The sequence below is a fragment of the Gymnoscopelus microlampas genome, assembly GCF_963454915.1.
Source record: "Gymnoscopelus microlampas genome assembly, chromosome: 17".
NCBI classification, from domain to species: domain Eukaryota; kingdom Metazoa; phylum Chordata; class Actinopteri; order Myctophiformes; family Myctophidae; genus Gymnoscopelus; species Gymnoscopelus microlampas.
In genome coordinates, this window is record NC_139954.1 from 32,443,184 (window position 1) to 32,464,143 (window position 20,960).

The 20,960-nt window shown below is 42.5% G+C and overlaps 1 protein-coding gene across 1 annotated transcript in view; it reads right to left on the minus strand.

Moving 5' to 3' along the window:
* Positions 1–18,998, minus strand: part of dync1i2a (dynein, cytoplasmic 1, intermediate chain 2a) — a 21,080-nt gene extending 2,082 nt beyond the window's left edge. Inside the window, exons 1-14 of the mRNA XM_084085207.1 lie at positions 18,890–18,998; positions 17,572–17,691; positions 17,164–17,278; positions 14,671–14,758; positions 12,946–13,067; positions 6,870–6,956; positions 6,461–6,623; positions 6,281–6,380; positions 5,271–5,396; positions 4,071–4,217; positions 3,530–3,643; positions 2,623–2,756; positions 630–774; positions 319–459 (exon numbers count right to left, since the gene is read on the minus strand). Of these exons, the coding sequence (XP_083941333.1) occupies positions 319–459; positions 630–774; positions 2,623–2,756; positions 3,530–3,643; positions 4,071–4,217; positions 5,271–5,396; positions 6,281–6,380; positions 6,461–6,623; positions 6,870–6,956; positions 12,946–13,067; positions 14,671–14,758; positions 17,164–17,278; positions 17,572–17,691; positions 18,890–18,949 (1,662 nt within the window). The 5' untranslated portion in view covers positions 18,950–18,998. The remainder of the gene's footprint in view (positions 1–318; positions 460–629; positions 775–2,622; positions 2,757–3,529; positions 3,644–4,070; positions 4,218–5,270; positions 5,397–6,280; positions 6,381–6,460; positions 6,624–6,869; positions 6,957–12,945; positions 13,068–14,670; positions 14,759–17,163; positions 17,279–17,571; positions 17,692–18,889) is intronic.
* Between the last annotated feature and the right edge of the window lie 1,962 nt (positions 18,999–20,960).

Genomic DNA, 20,960 nt, shown 5'->3' on the forward strand with positions numbered 1-20,960 from the left:
TGTTTCGCTAGCCAATCACAGTCCTGAATTTGCAAAGTCAGCCAATCACATTACAGTTAGTGGTGATGACACTAGCTGTAATGTGATTGGCTGATATGAAAAAAGTATCGATTTGCATTAACAATGGAAGGGTTAGGGGTACACAATTTTTTTGGTCGGTGTCCAAAACTCACTTATACACCGCCCCAAAAATATGTACTTATTAAACAGAGATTTGGTATAGGCGGGCTTATACTACACAGAGTTCTCGTCTACTCTAGAAAGGGATACAATGTAGTCCGATACATATTGTGACTGTATCTAGTGGAGTCCCAGTACCTCTGTGTCATTGTTGAGGTTCCACAGGTCAAGATGGCCAACCCCATCCACACAAGCAAACACAGCAGGATGAGTGGGGGACCACATGACATCATAGACGTAATCCGAATTATCTTCAAATGAGTACAATGGCTTGTTATTCTGCAAACAAATGTTAAAACGTAATTGAAAAATAAACACCAACATTTTCCTCCTATATGCACAATATATAATAAATAAATGATGACAGTTACAGCTTAATACATACAGTTTTATGGAGCTTCTCAGTAGCCAATGAATAATCTTTGATAAATTGCTTAATTGGCTCATACCTTGGTGCTCCACAGCTTGACTGTCCAATCGAAGGAGGAGGTAACAAAGAGGTGGGAGAAGTCCAGGGGTCCTGCAGCTGTGTGGCAGTCGATCCCAGTGATGGGTCCATGGTGGCCCTCAAACATCTCACTGATGCCTGCTTTACTGTGGGCCACAACAAACAAGTAATGTCAAGATCAGACCAAATCATTGTGTTACATTTTTCGAAGTTCGGACGCTACAACACTGTGCTGAACTCTCACCCTTCAAGATCAGACTATACTAAATTAACCAGATTTTTAAATATTCATGCCATTGTAGATGAACATACAGCATAGTGCACAATTTTTAATGTTGGCAATGAGAATATTTTGAGTATTCATTTATTTCACCAGGTATTCACTTGAGACTCTTTTTTGAGCAAGAACTGGCCAAAATAGCAGTATTTTCAAACATACAAGACACAAACACAGACAAGAACATAAAAGGCAAAGCGATGCAAGGGGATACATTTGAGCTGTAGTAGACAACAGGAGGGAAGGTGAGGCTTTGCAGGAGGTTGCTGGGTACAGAAAATCACGTTAAGGAATATAAATATGACCACATTATACAGAGAAACAATAACATTATGCCATCTCATTTGTTTTTTTTAATTGTCAGTTGTGTAACATGGTTAAACACAGCTACTCGAGAATTAGCATCAACCCACAATAGGCCAGAATAAGCGCATCGTTTCTTATTGATTGACATGTGTTGTTCCTTCCCCCTGATCTCTGCCAAACTCGGTGCTCAATTGGGAAAGACAACATGGGTAGATTTCGCAGTTAAAAAGGAGTTGTGTGTGTGTGTGTACTGCCGGTCACGACGAGAAGTGTCAATGAATGCCTAGTCTAACATGGTGATCGCTGGTAAATTCCAAACTGTTACATAGTCTTCGCTCGCCATTAAATTACACACACCACTGATAACAATCCCTCATACGTGTACTTTCCGATGCACGCTGAGCAAGATGCCCGATAATTAGTCAGGCCCACAATATTTGAACATAATACCCTGTGCATTGCACAAGAACAACCATCAATTATAGAATGAATAAAAACCCCAAGTGGAAGTATTTCACATTACATTATTCTTTGCGAGTCAATTGGGCATGAGGGAACGCAACAGGCTCAGATGGACCTCTGTCGGACGTATTCACATTAAATCATTTTACCTCTATCAAGCCATTACCAGCAGCGCGGCAAGAAAGGCACTGCCTACGGCCTCTCAACCACATGTTGCAGAGCTGTTACCAGACTATGGCTCTGATAATTACGCAGAGAGGTAAATACTCAGCATGAGTGATGCTTATGCGTTATTAACTGGGATGAGAGTATCATACCATTGTAAATGAGGTGGAAAATGATTCCCTCAATTACAGAGGTGATTCTGCTATGCAAAGCCGAGCAACCATCCCCTCTCTGTGGTCTCGGCGTATACTGCAGGACATGAATGCCGTGTCTCGGGGCAGACCTGCCACACATTGGCAGTGCTGATTGGAGCCATGCTTCTCTTAACAGTGGGCCTAGGGTTTGCTGAAGCCCAGCTCTTTCTCGAATGACAGCATTGTGGGACAAACCTCAGTATTCGAGTCTCCCCGGGACAACCGACTGTAAACAACCTCCCTTACTCTGAGAAAAATCCTCAAAAGAGAGAAGAAGAAAAAAGAAAGGGGGAAAAAATGATTTGTTTCCCCTGCATGTGTGCTGTGTTTATGTTGAACGACCTTTACAAACACGACTGACAAGCGGAAAAGAAAAACAGGATGGCTGGGCAGGAGTGAAACCTCAAACAGCAAGAGATCAAGTGCTGGATTCACGTTGGCGTTGGGAAGTGAGTGGGGTATATTTATTTGACACACTGTTGGGGCCTGGGTGGGGCCTAACAAAGTAACAAACCACCTCAGTTTCCTGGCGGCGCACACAGCGTGGGGGAGAGGGGCGCTGGGGACGGCTGGCTGTTGTGAGAGCGTACCTTCCATGACGACACGACATGTAGACAGAGCCGTCCTCACTGCCCACCACAAAGTTGTTGACATCTCCGAGGGGGAAGGACATGGAGGTGACAGCTACGGTCTTGGACTGCTTGAAAACCAGCTCCATGCTGTCCTGTAGGAGGGAACATGGAATAACATCCGTTAAACAAGCTCCCTGCTCAGCCTTTATGGTAACAGAAACAATGCCAACCACAACCTATAAAAATCACTTGACAGCTTATTAATGCATAATCCAAATTCAACTAGCACTATATAAAATATTAACATCTGACATTGGGGAGGCTTGGTGGCAGAGTCGGAATGACATAGTCAGTTAACCCATTGAGACCTGAAGCCTATTCTACATGTCTCCTAAATCCCAACAGTATTCTGAAAAAACTTATGTTTCTATATCAGTGATGCTCAATCTTTTTCATGTCAAGGACCCACAAAATGATATGTATTTGGCCGCGGACCCCCATCAAAATATTTTGTTCCAGGGACCCCCCAGAAGCAAAGATTTGAGTTAAAAATGTTCGCTTTAAAAATATATATATTCAAAGATTTGCACACATTTTCACGATTTAAAAAAAAAATCAGATCTACAAGCTCATAGCGCGGCACTCGGTGCCGCGCTATGAGCTTGTATATCTGCTATTTTTGAATAGCCCAAAGTGTAAAACAATGCTTTTTAGCTCAAGTCTTAATGGGTTAAGTTAATTTCCTTGAATGAAGTTATAAAAAGTGAGGTTATAACAACTATACCAAGGTGGACGGCTAAAATGGATGGGTCTAGTGAAAACATTTGAGATTTAACATGTGTAGCTAAAGTTCCCGATGAGGAGAAGTCACTATGCAGTGTTTCGGGAACATTCAGTGACACAAAAAAAAAGACAGTGGCTGTACCTGTGGCTGAGACAGCATGTCCAGGCTCCAGGAGCAAATCTTGCCATCGGTGGAGATGCTGATGAGGTTGTGGGCGTTTTGGGTACCAACCACATTCACACAATACACTGGGTGCTGTACAGAGAGCGGGCAGAAACAAAAACAGATGTATTATTTTGGTTTTAGTACCGCGCATAAGACAAACACAAGACAAGAATATATCGTATCAGCTGTTCCTCCATAACGAGCTGGCTGAACAGCAGCTGGACCTAACCATCATAGTTGAGTTGTAACAGGTTCCTTTCACAGTACCAATGTTGTTCTTTGTTCTCTTACTTGTCTAGTAGGTTGAATTTTGTATGAATGTATTTCTTTTGGTTATATTTGAGTGCCAACACATGGCACTCAGTTTATACACAAATACTCAAAGGACCACAATGGAAATTAGCTCTCAATATAAGCTTTTTTATATTCGATGCTTTTGACAGATATGTACAAATATATGGCAATTTTTCTGCATTTTTGTCAATATAAACATCAATCAAAAAGCTTCTTAGTGTACCGTATGGGCTGCTGCTGACAGTGGAGTCCTCTGCACTGGGGTCCTCTTGTTACTCCGGTTGTCCCACAGCACTATCTGTCCTGAATATGTGCCCCCCACTACAACATTAGGGTGGAACTTGGCGAAGGCAGCGGACATAACAGCAGACTGAAGAGCAAAGACAAGAAAATATAAAGCAATTAGAATTAAATAAAGGGGGGGGGGGTGTCCTGAGACAACCCAGTGACAAGTCTGCTGCAACGTACCACTGTGTCACTTCCAATCAAAAGAAATGCAACAAAGAGAAACTCTATTTCAGGATCACTAGTAATGGCTTAATATAGCTGCTACAGCATTGGCCAGGCTGAGGTACAGCACACTGCTTATTTTCATTTAGCTTCAACGAATCTTGTGTTTTCCATGACTCACACCTCAATACTGACAGCACCAAGCTGAACCGCAATCCCTGGGCCGTCCAACAGGATATATTGTGTATGGATTATGCTGACAATATTCATGCCACTTTATTCTGACTTAGTCCTTTGTCACTAGGTGGCCTGTGACCTTCTGCAGCCCTGCCCATCTTAACCGCCCCCCCCCCCCATGACACATGGGTGAAGAAAATCTCATTTCAAGCCCACTTGGAGGCATGGAGAAAAATGCATTCACACTTCTGTTCAGTTTTATTCAACTGAGCAATGTGCCTGCCTCTACATCCGCTCTGGAGGGAGCGACATGTGGTTCTACTCAACTTGTCTTGGGCTAGGAACCTCGGGGCACGCAGTGTAAAAAGGCCGGCCAGCGGAGGAGCTCTACCGCCTCTCCTCACTAGCCTGTCTGAACACAGGGCCCTTGTTTAGATGCACACGATAACCACCCCGGTTCCACACACTTAATCCTACTACAGCACTCAGGTTCCATCTAGCAGCGGGCACCACACAGGTCTTCTCCGGCGCCTCACTAAACATGTGTTTTTGGACAGATGTGGTGGAGGTGGATGCCAACCTGGTGAACTCACAATGTGGATGAGGAGAGAACGAGGGGCAGGGGAGGCGAGAGACGAAGGGGGAGAGGAAGAGAGGGTGGAAGGGGAGTTGGCAGAGTTCCACACTTGTCAGAGAGAGGGAGCCACCCATGATGACGAGTGGAGGGAGAGAGGGGGGAGGGAGAGAGGGGGGAGGGCGGGTTTTGAAGACTTGAGGCTACGTTTTGCTTGTGTACCTGACAATGGAAGACGTACTCTGGCGTCGCCTTCTTGTACTTCATGTTCCATACCAAGGCAACGCCGTCCGGCTCATGAGGGGCTTCTTCGTTGTTATTGTATGAGGCAACCAGGAGTTCAGGATACTGGTGACAGAAAAATCAACCCAAATGAATGTCAAGAGGAAGTAGACATGCCCCCCAGGCTTGGCTCCATGTGAACAAGACTAGCCAGTCCTCAGTGGTGCAGCTGAATGAGTAAGCACCCTTTCTTCAAGATTTATGGCCTGGTAAACAAAATCCCCCCACCCCTCATACAACTCTGGTAAATAAAGTTTGTATTCCAGCTCATAAGTTTGCCCTTAAAACTACAGTTCTGTACGTACAGAAACACGGTCATTAAGCTGACCACAGCAGGTTGTAGATCAGTGTTGGAACTGAAGCCGCCAGTGAATTCTAAAGTACACTGGCAGAAATGGCTGAGGAAAGAATGGTTAGAAAAGCCTTCGAAACACTACCCAGATGTAAACAAACCATTAACCTCTGCTGCCTCTCATATTCAAACTATTGAGCTTTACAGTTTGTGAATACACAATTTCAATTCACAAGGGTATGCATATCGCTCTGAGCAAGCAATGTTGTGAACAAAGGGTTGGTGTTCAATCAATGTCAAGATTCATTGTGGAACAGTGAATTAAATGAATACAGACACAGGAGGAAACAAATCGTTATGGCCTCCAACTAAGTGACAATTTGTGCGTGACATAACTTCCAGTTCCTGGGGGACTTGTGGCTTAACGTAAACTGTCAAATTCAAGCTACGTAATCATAAAGAATTAGTGCTCCGACGAGGTAACTTATTTCAACAACCAATTAGCACTGTCTAGGCATATTCCACTTTAACACAAAACCAAATAACTCTCACAAAGATGAGAAAACAAATCACCATCATTAATGCTTAAAGGGCCAATTATTTAATTAATTTGTTCTGCCAATGATCCAGTTATATTCAAGAGTTTTAACACATTCACCTGTGGGGACCAGTCTAGGCAGGTGACCACACGGTGTTTAGACCAGTGTTCATCCATGAAGTGCCTGTTTAGAGACAGCTTCGCTCCAGCCTGGATTTCTCTGATGAAAAAATAATCAACCAATCAATAAAGGCACTTCTAAAGAGGACAAAATTAAAAGACAAAAACTACCCAAAATACCCTTCTTTCTCCTCCAGGTCACGGCCGCTGTAGTCAAAGAAGACGTCCACGTGCTCAGACAAAGCCCTTTCCACAATGCGAGTAGTGTGGTCAAAGAAAGTCATGAACTCCTCGGAGTGCAGAATCTGCAACTTTTCCTCCTCTGTCAGCTCATGTGGCGGAGCTTTACAGACAGATGCACAAAGAGAATCAATCAATTATTAAATGCAGCCCTGATTATTTCCATCACGACTGAAAACACAACACACTGGTTCCCAGGACTTCCCAGGACTGTAATACTAGAAGACCACTGGTAATATACAAAAGTAGGCTTCCCAAATAGACATGATACGGTTCAATAAGTCTTAGTTCAGTCAGTAAGGGTGGTTTCTGATGAAATCATGGCATGCTACTTTCACAGACACGGTACCTTCCTCCTCCTCGTTCTGGACTGGTTTCTCAGTCTGGGTCTCAAGCACTGGTTGTGGTGGAGCAACTTCCTCCTCTTCCTCTTCCTCTGTCGAAGAAAAGGTGAACTTGGATTTTATCACTGGATCAAGAAATGAGCCATGCTGAACAGGCCATCTAATCAGACATTTAGCTACACAAAAAGACTTGAATCATTTCCTTTTGTTTACTTTTAAATGATGAAATCTAGTTAGCAGAGATTCAGGTTTTGTGTATAAATAGTAAATAAAAATCTAATTTAAAGTGGAAGGAACAGACAAATTAATAATCATGACAAATGATCATGTAAATTGGTGTCCACATAAAAAAAGGTTTCATTCCTTTTGGACTCCACAGCTTCAACAACCATTATTTCCTTCTTTCATAAAGCTCCACTCTGTGATTACTGTTATGGCAAGTGGCAATGGACCGATTCTGTATCTCTGCCTTGCATTTGTTTGGTTTGCCAGCACAATGTAGCCTTTCAGAGAGAACCTGTCCCTCTATAGTAAGAAAGTTTGTCACTTGTGCAGGAGGGTGGCGACACCACGGGTGTCTTGTCGTCATAGGGACACCCGTGCCCCACCTCCTCCCCATCTCAGTTAATGAGATCCAGCCATTCAACAGGGAGTGCAGTTGTCAGTGAAGCCATCTCCACTGTGGCCCTGTAACAAGTTGCCCCCCACTAGGCCAAGGGGCAGCAGGGCAGAGGGTGTGGAGCAGCTGCCCCGGGGCCCATCCCATTGGGTCTGGCCAGCTGACGGCATGGTGCAAAAGCAGATGGTGGCGCAGGGATTGTCTTGTTTCTTCCTCAGAGGTGGCATGAGGATGGCACAGAGGTTTTTCCGCCTGGCTGCCCCCAGACAAGCTTCTCCCTGAACGGCAAGCCCATGCAATTACCATCCCAGCAGGGGGCTTCCTTCGCTTGCTATTCAGCCACAGAGAATGTACAAAAAAATACATCTTGTAGGGCTGACCAGCTGTCAAACTGAACACCGGCTTCATAACAGATGAACATGCCTTTTCAAGGAAACAGCTTTCAGTTAATGTATAACAATGCTGAGAAGAAAAAACGAAACAAAAACACAGATTCATGAAGGAGAAATATTTGTCTGGTTCCTTTATAGTTAGCTGTATAGTTCATCTATGGTGACAGTACTACATGGTAGCATTTCCCTCCCACTGAGAAAATCTAAATGATAATGTCATCCATCACTTTGACCATAAGTGATGGTCACACACACACACACACACACACACACACACACACACACACACACACACACACACACACACACACACACACACACACACACACATGTTCCTGGGGTACTGGGGAAGAAGGTTATTGGGTGTTCTGATGAGTTTACAGAACTGGGTTGATGACACACAAGCCATTTCAATGAAAGGCCATACTCTGGAACCAACAGGAGAAGGTTAAAATCTTTCCTTTCAAGGGCCTCAATCAGGCTTAAAGGAAAACAGTAATCACTGTCTTTCAGCTAGTCCTGGCCGTGCTCGTCAGTGCCTTTCCCCGGCGAGGCAGCCAGAGCAATCAACCTGCCAGACATTAGGAGCGGACAGACAATCTGAAAATAAAGGGTATAATGCACCTGCCAGCCAAAATTGCCATTTGGAGAAAAGCTAGTGATCCTGGTGACCCCTTTGGGGGATGTGCAAAGGGGGTAGTGGTAGGGGTGTGGTAGCATGTAGGGGACGGGGTGGTGGTTTGGGGATGGGGGGCACATTTAACAGAATTCACCCGGATCACTGATGTCCTATACACTGACACCTCCTCTCAAAGCAGGCCCAATTATGGCTTTTGTACCACTTAAGGAATAAAAGCTTTTTTTGTGGGGGGGGGGGGGGGGGGGGGGGTAATCACTGGTCTTTGTCAATGGACAATATATATTAATGTAATGCAAGCACGACATGCATCAAACTGTGTTTTAAGTACAAAACTAAATGACCTTTACTTGCTGCTGCAGGTGTCTCCCTCTATCTATAGATTGACAGAGGACAACAAAGAGGTCAAACTTCACTAATGTGTATCTCTTTGTTTAATCTCCTGCCTTGTTTACAGCCATATTCACATCAGTTAAGGAACATAGCAGGATGCTAAATGACTTCCCAGCACACAGTTCTAAAAAACTCAGATACATTATTTTCTCCTGAAATACAGTAGTTCTATGAAGTTATATTCTTATTGGGTATAAAAAACAGTCCAAAAACAGCAAATTAAAATAGTTAACATTAGAATAAAACACGACAATACTACTGTAAATACAAAGTGAACCAAAAGATGTCAGCTGTCAAAGATGCTGGTCATTCTGAAAGAGCAGACCGATCAAGATTCAGTCATCTGCGAAATGGCAGTTTTGCTCTTTCCACTTTTCCATCACAGGTTAGAGTGATCTCTGCAGGCACATAAGACTGGAAGATAAAGAGAGCCAGAATAACCCAGAAAAATCCAAATCCGGTAGTCTACACAATGCCATATGCCTGTTAACCACTTAAGGCCTATTAAAAAAAAAACATTTCACCTCACGACATGCCCAAAATAGGGATGCCAGGGTTAAAGCACAGACCTCTATGGTTCCAATAACACAAAAAGACTAGCCCACCCCCCACACACACATTCTGAACAATGAGCTATTGTATGACAGAGGGGATACAATAGATATTTAGCCTAAGAGTACTAATCATCAGATGCATAAAAGGTGAACACAAGAGTGGCACTTGAAACAAGGGCGCCATTAGGTTCTTTCTTGATTAAGTTTTGTCCTGCCTCTGCATTAAGTGATTGAAACAATCAAATTGAATCGAATCAATTTACTGAAATACTCCACTCCCTCATATTCCTAACAAGCCTTTTTAAATACAGCTCCAGACAGACCAATCGATGAATACCTCACATATCTTTCTCCATAATGAAAAGAAAGCCTCTGTTTAACGAGTGCTTGCATGCACTGCATTATTATCTACTAGTGCAGTCTTAACATGATGTAGCACTTAGGCAGACATTAACTGATCTACAAGCTTTACTCAAGGCATACTGGCGGAAAAGGAGTTTGGAGGTCTTCCCGGGTCTACCAACATAATACCAGAGACCCATACGGGTTTGGTTTCATGTTTTATTATGTTCTACTATTGGGTCCAGGTCGGGTCCCATTCCATTACAATGGGTCCGGGGCAGGACTGTATACGGTACCATTATGTGTAATACCCAACTGGATCATTGAAGAACTGTGATCAAGAGGTATACGTATGAAGTATTGTATAATGTGCATGATCATTAATCTGACCTAGGATCAGATTATACCATAAAATAAGGTAGGAAAAAGTGTCAGGAAGCTGCATCAGAGTTGACTTAAGTTAAAAGGCAAAGAGTGAGTATTTTGTTCCAGGGGCCCCCAGAAGCAAAGATTTGAGCTTTAAAAATAAATATGTATTCAAAGATTTGCACAAACTATTTTTGAATAGCCAACCAATGTGCTATATTTATAGCTAAAATCTAAAATGACACAGATGCTTTCCCGGTTTTAATGGGTTAAAAGGAATAGGTCCTTTTCAAATAAATGCAGATATAACAGTTACAGTTATCTGTAACAAAAGACTTCTTTGTTAATTTACATTGCATTTGAATAACCATAAGCCTATGTGATAGCCAACTTTCATTTCTTTGTTGATAAATTGGTCTAATATAAACGTAGGCTACTGTAACTGTTATTTTAATAATCCATTTAATATGCAGTTTAATTTTAATAGGAGAGAATAGGCTGCTATGTACAGTAGCTGCTAGATTGCATGATGATGGAGCCCATATAATACCTGACCTGTCTCGGATCATGGGTATCTCCTCTCGGACATGCTCCGGTCGGTTTTATCTCAGAACCAATCAGATCCCGGAGCAAATTCATTTTAGAATCAAACACTACTTTTTTTTTTTTTTACAATTTATAATAATTAGATTAAGCTATACAGTACTTTTTATGTTAAATTGATCTTTTAGTCATGGACATGAGAGTGGTCACAGAGTGGCAGTGCATAAACAAGTCCAGTGGAGTCTGTATTTCATGGAAAGTTGGAAAAGACCAAAAAAAAGTCCACTGTAAACTATTGATTTTTAGGCTGTTTAGGATGAGGGGGGTATGTTTTAAATGGACAAGTGGCATTAACTTAGTGATATAGGGGGTGTTCTGCAGACACTGCAGACACTGTAGGAGACAGTGGGCTGCAGCAGATAGGGCAAGGCAGCGGCTCCCACTCATGCCACCGCCCGCTGACCTTGAGAGTGTCGTGCCGCCACCTCCTCTCGACAACATGATGAATCGCTCAATCAGAGCGCTGGTCCTGACGCCACCCCGCATATCAAATATGTGCGGAGGGGAGTGAGCAAGGATGGGGGATGCTGTCTCATCGAGTGCCAGGAGTGATGGCGTGAAAAGCACAATGTCACTGAGTGTGTTTTGTTATGTGCCTGTTTCGGTGAAGGGAGAAGACAGGGAAGTGAGGGAGTTGATGAAATGATTACAGAGTGGCAGATATAGGAAGGGGGCCCTGGTGTTGAACAGTCGGCAGAAACCGTCCTTGTTTAACATGGTTTTACACTGCCCTAGAGAGTCTGTGGGCCACCAAAATACAGACAAGAGGTTTCACTCTTTATCTTTCAATAGCTCTGCACAGATATTTCCCACAACATTCTTTTAATCGCTCTATGCTGTATACTTCGTCATAAGACGAATAGCGAAAACAGCCGATCTAGAAGCTCACCTCGGGTTGTGAGCTTGTAGATCTGCTTTTTTCCTTATTTTTGAAAACTTTTGTTAATGTCAATATAATGACATGCCCCTGAGAATCATCTGACAAAGTACCTAGCTCTATAACTATATATAACTATACAAAGCAGCATCACAAGAGATAGTGTTACCTGGCTGCCAATAAACTTCACAAAATTAAAAGGGCACATAACGTATAGCACTCACTAAGCTAGTAGTACGAGTAGTAGCTAACAGCGTACTGGGAAACGGGCCTGGCTTAAGGCCCATAATGCATTATTCACTACATGTCATCACACTGTGCAACAAGGAGGAACAGCGGCACATTCAGAAATATTACATATTCCATGCCACATGTGGTCAACATGTGGATCTTTGTAGTAGTTCAAATATTCTCTTCTTTCCCAAAGAGAACAGACAGCCACATTAAAGCTCCTGTGCAGCAATTACATACATATTGACATGCTTCAGATGCAGTGGGCAGACGTATAAACAGCCCTTTATATCTGCCCCTCAATCTCAGTTCTCTTTCCTGTATTGGCCTTCTCGTCCTGCACATTAATTGTAGCAGAGGCCTATTGGTATAGAGGGGATGTGGGGTCCAGAAGAGCAGGCCTTGTGTGTGTGAATTTAATCTCCCCTTTGACTTCTTATATTTCCCGGGCCCCTACAATTTTCCCTGACTTTCATCTCTAAGCTTGGTGAGGCAAGATCATTTCTACTGCTTGCTCACTTCCTGTACCCTCTCGTATGATCATACAAGGCAGGCTTCTGGCCACAACATACAAGCTCGAATGCATGCAGAGGGACAGACTCCCCCCATCCCCTCCCCTCACTCTCTCTCTCACTCACTCACCCTCTCTCTCTCACACACACTATCTGATATTATGAGTCAATATTATCCTTGAAAGGTACTGTCTTTGTATAAGCTGTGAAGCTTTGTAATCTACTGAGAACAGGCATATAACTATAAATGTAACTAAATGATATGGCTCAGATTTTCAGTAGGCCTAAGTAGTGCTATATACAGACTTTTAAAGAATTCCTTTGGGTTGAGTTGGCTCTCAATATAATTATTTATGAATAGATCTAGTAGTCAAAATAATTGAAACCTAAACTTTATTAGTAGAGTCTTGTAAATCCAGCTTTGTAGTTGTTATATTGCACTGGAATTGTGAATTAAACTGAATTATTGGATGAATTGCAACACACACAGACACACACATACACCTTGGCGTTGCATTTCATGGATAAACTTAAACAATCTCATAGATGTGTCACCTTCTTTTGGCTGGGTCGTTACAGGTGTCTGGGTCTCTTTGGTGTAGGACACAGTTTCACGTGGAGGGAAGTCCACTTGGGTGATCTTGGCCATTCCCAGTGTGGCCTTTAGAGGTGCACGCCTAAAAGCAAATCAGAACTCAAACAATGCACAGCCCAAAATTAACAGAAGACCAGTGAAGACTTTCAACAGGCCACTGTAAACACACACAGAATACAAAACTGTCCTCGCCATTTAACCATACTCACACCTTGCGAGTTTAGATCTAGGCACAAGCATTGATTGAAACAAGCGGTTTGTGTGGAAGAAAAGTGCCATTAGGTTTGGCCAACACCAAATAACTATTCAATATTCTGACGAATAGTCTGACACACACTGGCGCATGCATGACTTGACCGTCTAAGTTCTCTTGTCTGCATTAACATGATGATGACGTACAGTAACCATGCTGTAGATAGAGAGAAGGGAAAATGACCAGGAAAGGAGAGAAGATAGTGTCCAGTACCCCAGCTCAGAATCAGAGTGAAGTTGAAGAGTGGACGGATCAGAATCCCAGTGCAGAGTCCTGGTTAGTGTCACAGCAACAAGGCGGCATTAGTGAGCGAAACAGGCAGGCAGGCATAAACCAAGAGAGGACATAAGTTAGAGTTTAGGCACACAACATGCTGATTGGACCAGAGATCCCAAAGCAAATGTACTTTTAAGCAAATATCTAAATCAAGTTTCAATCTAGGTGTAAGTTACGGTAACTATGACTCTCCCCCCATGTCATATCAATGACTGAATCTGTCTCCAAAAAACTATGGAATGGAGGACCTGCTTGAAATGCATGGCCACACAAACCTACTGAGTGGGATGACATCGGGTGTAATGTGCAGCCTGAGGGGCTGATATAGCCTTAACTATGTCACACCAAAGGCTCTGAGTCTTGTGTAGATTGAGAGGGAGAGACACAGAGAGAGAGAGGACCCTTAGGGAGAAAACATGACCTCCATGTGCGTAGGAAATGGCCATGCTGGTGAGGGAAATGAGTCAACACGTAGGGGGAAGAACTCCCTGGGCTTGATGGGACACTGGGGGGGCTAAGGTTTCAGTCCAGGGAAGGGGCTGTAATTACGGGTTAAGAAGTCCCTCAGGCATCGCAGGAGCCTGCTGTTTTATTGTTCATTTAGGATTCTCCTAATTCAACAGCACAAATTAAATAAACATGCACACCCTTGGCATAAACTAGTCATCATTCAGTGTAATAACATGAAGCTCTGTGCCAAGTTTTGCCCTGGGTGCACCGTGCTGGTATTGTACACATGCTTTATAATTGTGTGGGTTTGGACTATGATTCAGAACTATGCAATGTTTACAAAAGCAAAATGTCTCTAATGCTAATAGAAAGGTGATTTGCTGCTCAAATAATGTTTCTACATCCTGGGTAGATGAGTTGTTCATCAAATGTATGCCAATGAGTTGTTGTATGATGTATGTATGATGCAAGAGCTTAAGCCAGATTACAAAGTGCTCACAGAAATACAGATAAAAGATCTGTGAAAACACTAACCCAAAAAAAGCTTTTATGTTTTGCCTAAGGTGGTGTGAGTCCCTAGTTTGTGACACAATTAATAGCCTTGGCATCACTCCCACACTGTGGTGCGCTAAGCAGATGAAGGCTCCATGCTGGAAGAAAGCAAAGCATTTTACTATTAAAACATTATGATGAGAGGTGTGCATACCTGGGTCCCACGGCCCCATCAGAGTCTTGGCTTCCTGTTTCGCTTGGTGTGCCCACCGATTTGGAAGTGGGAGACATGGGTGGAGGGCCTAGACATAGAAAGAGGCAAATTGGTCCAAGTCTGATACTGTATAATAATTAAAAGGAAATTTAAAAAAGCATCATTTTTTAAAAGCTTTTAAAACAACTCAAGCAGTAGAAAACAAAAACTCTGATGCTGTGCTACGTTAACGTTATGAGGAAATGCATTCAGGACAGTACAGTTATCTAATTCCACTGTACAAATTATATAAATTATTTTATTTATTATCACCCATCAGTTCTGGTCCAAACAATTTGACAGAGCTGTTTGCTGCCACCATTGGAGGCTTCATAATGATTATTTAATGGACCTTTTCTGCCACCTGCTGTTGGCAATGTGAAATTTCTCTTTGTGGTTGTGAGGATTGTCTGTTTTACAAAAAACAGTAGCCAACAGCGTCAAAAACAATAAATATTGGCAGCCAACTTTGTTTATATAATGTTGCAATGACCCAAGTTTGCTGAGTTCGCCCACGCGAAGAACAAGCCATGCCAAGCCATGCCATGACATGTCAAGGCATTAATACTTTACTGTGAAAACTGCACACTACCACACAAACCAACTCAACATCAATGGGAAAAAGAGAGGGACCAATCACAACAAACAGTAATCTCAGTCATGGTGTTACACCAAAATACATAACATAAATCAACAAATGAACCACAACATAATCCCCAAACGCATTCCCATATTCAAATAATGACATAAACAACACAATAAACACACTTGTGCCCAGGGGCATACTGGGAAATGTCATTCCTCCTTCTAACCAACCACCCGTCCGGGACACTACATCCTGGTTAACATAGCGAGCTAGCACTACCTGGTGCGGTAGATATCTATATGTATTTGTGATTAGTACATACTGGTACAACTCTTGGCTGTGCGGTGAAAGGTCAGCGGCAAGAGGGGTCAAAGTTGAATTTGGTTTCATTTTGAACGTGGAGTCAGAAGGTGGAAAACCTGGTGGACACCAGAGCACAAGTCTGAAAAGTCTGACAAGCCATCAACCACTCCTCACTTTATACCATGTTTTCCAGCTTCAGGACATATTCTGGGTTTTATAAGATCCACTCCTGGATATTATTTTGTGCTATTATTCTTTCATCAAGGACTCTGCTCCTGTTGGGATATAGTGGAGAGCAAACACACCTCAACTCAGTTGACTCACTTTTGTTTATTGTGAAATAATTTAACCCCCTTTCAAGTGAGTAGAAACATGTATACTGCCACCGATTTTATAGTTAATGTAGGTTACTAGACAATTTATTTTGTCTAGTGCCTGCTTGAGAGTTTTTAAGTATTTTAAGGAATTAACACATTTCTCCTCAATACTGCTTTTAAGTCAGTCAAGTCATTTATTAATTTGCCTCCCAGACAACAAAATAAGCAGCCTACCTGGGGGAGAATATCGATCTTCTCTCTGTTCTAATTAGTATAGTGGTACAATCTCTGAAGCCACCTACTGCCTCAGAGACACAGCAAATCACGACTTTCAGATTGGACAATCTGTGAGTAGAGCCCAACCGATATATCGGTCTGGACGATATAGAGGTTTTTTAATAGGTCTCAAGAATGAAATAAAGTTCAGTTTGTGTGTGTATTTTAAATGTACAACTCTGCTTGTTAATTGTATAATTAACTTATATGAACATATATCTCGGCTGTCGGGCAGAAACCAGCTAACTCCAAAATTTTCATTTTTCAGGAAATGAAAAAACTAAACAAAAAGTGGTTAGGAGGTTTTGTTCATCATTGATAAGAACAGCTGAATGGACCTCCAAGCTCACAATGAGGTTGGAGGTCAAAAAGGTGTGGAGCCTGGAGTCGGCAAAACCAACTAACTCCACCCGCCTTTGGAGGTTTAGCTGAAAGTTTGAGGATCCAATGGAGTGAGCTAGTTTTGTCATAAGCGCTTTTTGATACTTTTCATTGGTTCAATATTGTATTAACCAACACAAAGACGTAAAGGGTGTTCAATAGCACTGATTTATGAAAAAAATGTAAAAGCTGAAAAATGGAGTTCGCTGGTTTCAGCCAGACAGCGACGAAGTTTAATATGTATACTTATTTGTTCTTTTGCTTACAATTTAAATATTTGCAAATATAAACTTTAATCAAATGTAAGTTTTTCAAAATTATGCACTTTTTTGTTTAGTCTTTTGTAACACAACACATTTGTCTTAGCATCAGTAATTAATGGACTAGGACTTTCCAATATCGGGATCAGACCCAAAGGTCTGGCATCGCATCGGTCAGATCTCTATCTATGAGGAAGTTATGGCTTGTTGATACGCAGTGACACCAAGTACTGAGAAAAGCGGATTCAAGTTTTATGAGGTTTTTCAGATTTCACACCTCAATATAAACTGGCTAATATTGCCATGCACATTCTGAAGGGGAGAAACTTACCAACAGGAACATCAGGAGTTATGCCCATGCTCTGCAGGATGGTGTCAGCTTCACGCCTCTTCTTCTCCAGGTCAGACTCTTCAGCGGGTGGAGCGACATCTTTCTTCTGGTCAGCCTGGAAACATGCTGCAATGTTAGTATCTCTACTTGAGAAAACATTGCCTTCGATCTGAATTTATTACAGCAGATTGTGGGTAATAGAAAGGGAAAATGTGAGCTTCACAAAATTGTACAGTATAGTGTTGCAATCATATAGAATGGAAGAAATAGATGACACAAACAATAACCTAATTCACACACACTAGTATTAGTTATCGGTCTGATATACGAATAGTGTCAACTCTTTTGGGTTTGTTTTTGTCATCTTGATTCATGAAGCAAAGTAAAAGTTAGGTTTAATATTGTTACCTCCTTCTTCTTGCGTTCCTCCTCCTTTCTCTTTTTCTCCTCTCTGATCTGTGCCAAGCGTTGTTTCTTCCTCTCAAGCTCCGCTTTCAGCTCACTTTTGTCTGACATGATGCCCAAGAGCTGAGTGTATACAAACAAAACATTACCTTTGGTCATCACACCCCTCTCAATTGAGCAGCAATCCATACGTTTCATGTCCCACCCAGGTTTTGTACCCAGGTCTCCCAAATGAGACCACATTTCGACCTCTCAGTCGCTATCCCTGCTTGTCCAGTGGAAATATTATGCTTATGAGCTTCAGGCAGTGAGTACTAATTGTCAACCAGGTGTCCTACCCAACATCTAAATGTCTTAACGGAAGAGTAGTGTGTGACCACTCCAACCATTGCAGATAAGCTACTTAAATTGTATTAACATGAGCTCTATCATACAGGTTAGAGGTTCTGCATAGTAGTGTATATCTGTCTGTTTTCTTAAATGTCATCATGATTTGAGTGCGTGGGGATCTCATTTACAATAAGTCATTGTGCTTTTATGGGCGATCCAGTTTAGAGAACCTTGTATTGTACTTCCATGTACTGTTTCCATGTCTTTCTAAACAAAAGGATTTCAATCAATCAATATAACAATTTATGACTTTATAAGTTCCGGATTGCAGCTTTAAAGGAAATCTGTCTCATTGTCAAGTAGACTTTTCTAGTCAGAAGGGCATCACCTGACTATTTCAGCTGAGCATTCTAATGAACAGCCTCAGTCAGGACCACCATGCATAGGCATAGCAGTGGTTAGCCCCGCAAGCTAACGTTATCCAGACTAGATACAGTGAATGAATGGATGGAACACATGACATTTTGCTGTTACGGATGTTTTTAAACTGATCTCTGATCATCCTAATCTACATGTCTAATGGTGGAATCAAATCATTAGCTTCGATGCTAGTTCAAGTACAATTGGTGGAAGTTCCAACATGTCAGAGAGCCCCACCCTGTATGGTAGCTGAAACCATAAAGGTTAGCCTAGCTTTGTAACTTCTTTCATTCCGATGTGATCAAAATGTAACGTTACACATCACATGACATGGCATGTGAATCTTTCATTTAAACTAATTTGACGCTAAACAGATCCATAAAATATTTAAGTTATACGTTGTGGCTAAGCTAAGGCAACATTGTCATTTTGCCTCTTCAACAATGGTCGTTGTCGTTGCAAACTGGCTGAAGTTAACTAGATTAGCTATTGTCTATACCAGCAATCACTCAATGTTGGATTTAGTGATTTAAAGATAGCAGTTTTATGTAATGTTATGGTCTGCACAAACCTTGGATTCAGTTTTCAAGTTGACAACAAATCTTTTTCCTGAAACACAGCCAAACACCATCCGATGTGGCTACGGATCAGGAGGAGGGACAGACGGAATCATTTCGCATACACACGCTGTACTGCAACTCTGCCAGCAGGGAGCAAACCTGCCCCAAAGATGGTTCAACATACACAGTCATCTGAGGACAGTCTCAACCAGGTCTAGAACACACATCAGTATTCTGAATAATTGATATTATTTATGAGTGATTATGAACACAGTGCAAATATGGATTGAATCACATTTGTGCTATAGTTTCTTTTCCCCATTCAGCAACCATCAAAGGCATACAGATCCATCAAACAAAATACATAATATTGTGTAAAAGGTACATTTTCCGTAATTAATTGCGAATAAAGTTTTTTGTTTTAATCTTGATGATTATGGCATACAGCTCATGAAAATCTAAAATCCATATCTCAATTCAAAATATTAGAATATTACATATTATAAACTACTGTATAAAGAAAACATCACATGGATGCACCTGGGACGTATCATCAGTGTTGTAGCGTGGGGTCATAGGGTGTTTCGGGTCTCGCAACAACATACACCCTCGCCCAGGTGACCCAGCCGGGGGTTGATCAAGCCCCGACTTACGTCCCAGTAGCTACCCACGGTCAGTCCTCTTAGGGAAAGACAGGGCCACTCAGTCCGCTTCTCCGGAACTACTCTGCCGGGACTGGGGGAAGCTCTGGCACGTGGAGGCACTAGCTCTGTGGATGGCCTCCTGGCCGGGCTCCTCCTTCGTCTCACCAGGTCCAGGACCTGATCGTTGCACCAGACTCCCCCCGATCCAAACATTTCCTTCTGGCGTGATGGTCGTGGTGGTACTGCAGGCTCCACTTGCGGCTTGCTTGAATGGCCCTCCCAAAGGCCTCACCGTGGATTTGTTGGGCTTCTTCCTCACGGAAGACACAGGCTGGGGCACTAACCCATACTGCTCCCGGATGCCGTCTACATTCCGGCTGTCACCCGTCTCTCCAGTCTTACATAAGACCACTCAAAAAAAGGATTTATAATACAGAAATGTCATCCATCTGAAAAGTATGTTAATTTAAGCACCAAATACTTGGTCTGGGGTCATTTTGAACAAATTACTTAATCAAAGGGCGTGGCATAAAGGTGATCAACCTGTGGCACTAGATGTTATGGAAGCCCAGGTTTGCTTTGATAGCAGCCTTAAGCCCATCTGTACTAGTGGGTCTGGTGTTCCCCATCTTCCTCTTCACAATACAACATAGATTGTCTGCAGGGTTCAGGTCAGGCCAGTTGGCTGGTCAATCAAGCACAGTAATACCATGGTCAGTACAACAGTTACTAGTAGTTACTGTTACTAGTAGGCACTGTGGGCAGGTGCCAAGTCTTGCTGGAAAAGAAAATCAGCAACTCCATGAAGCTTGTCAACATACGGAAACACAAGTGCTCTAAAATGGATTTGCTAAAACACAGTGGACCAACACCAGCAGATGACATGGCACCCCAAATCATCACTGACTGTAGAAACTTCACACTGGACTTCAAGCAACTTCATCTCCAGACACTATGGGTCCTGGATTTCCATATGAAATGCAGAATCCAAGTTGCATGAAGGTGTCATGGGTGCCATGTCATCTGCTGGTGTTGATGCAATCTGTCCAGGGTCAACACAGCCATCTACCAGGAGATTTTAGAGCACTTTGTGCTTCCGTATGTTGACAAGCTTTATGGAGATGATTTATTTTTTCAGCAGGACTTGGTACCTGACCAGTGCCAAAACTAACTGGTATACTGACCATGGCATTACCGTGCTTGACTGACCAGCCAACTGGCCTGACCTGAACCCCATTGTGAATCTATGTTGTATTGTGAAGAGGAGAATGGGGGACACCAGACCCAAAGCAAACCTGGGCTTCCATAACACATCAATTGTGCCACAGACTGATCACCTCCATGCCACGCCCCATTAATGAAATAATGTGTTAAATAGTAGCCCAGACCAAGTATAGCATGCATAAATTAACATACTTTTCAGATGGAGGACATTTCT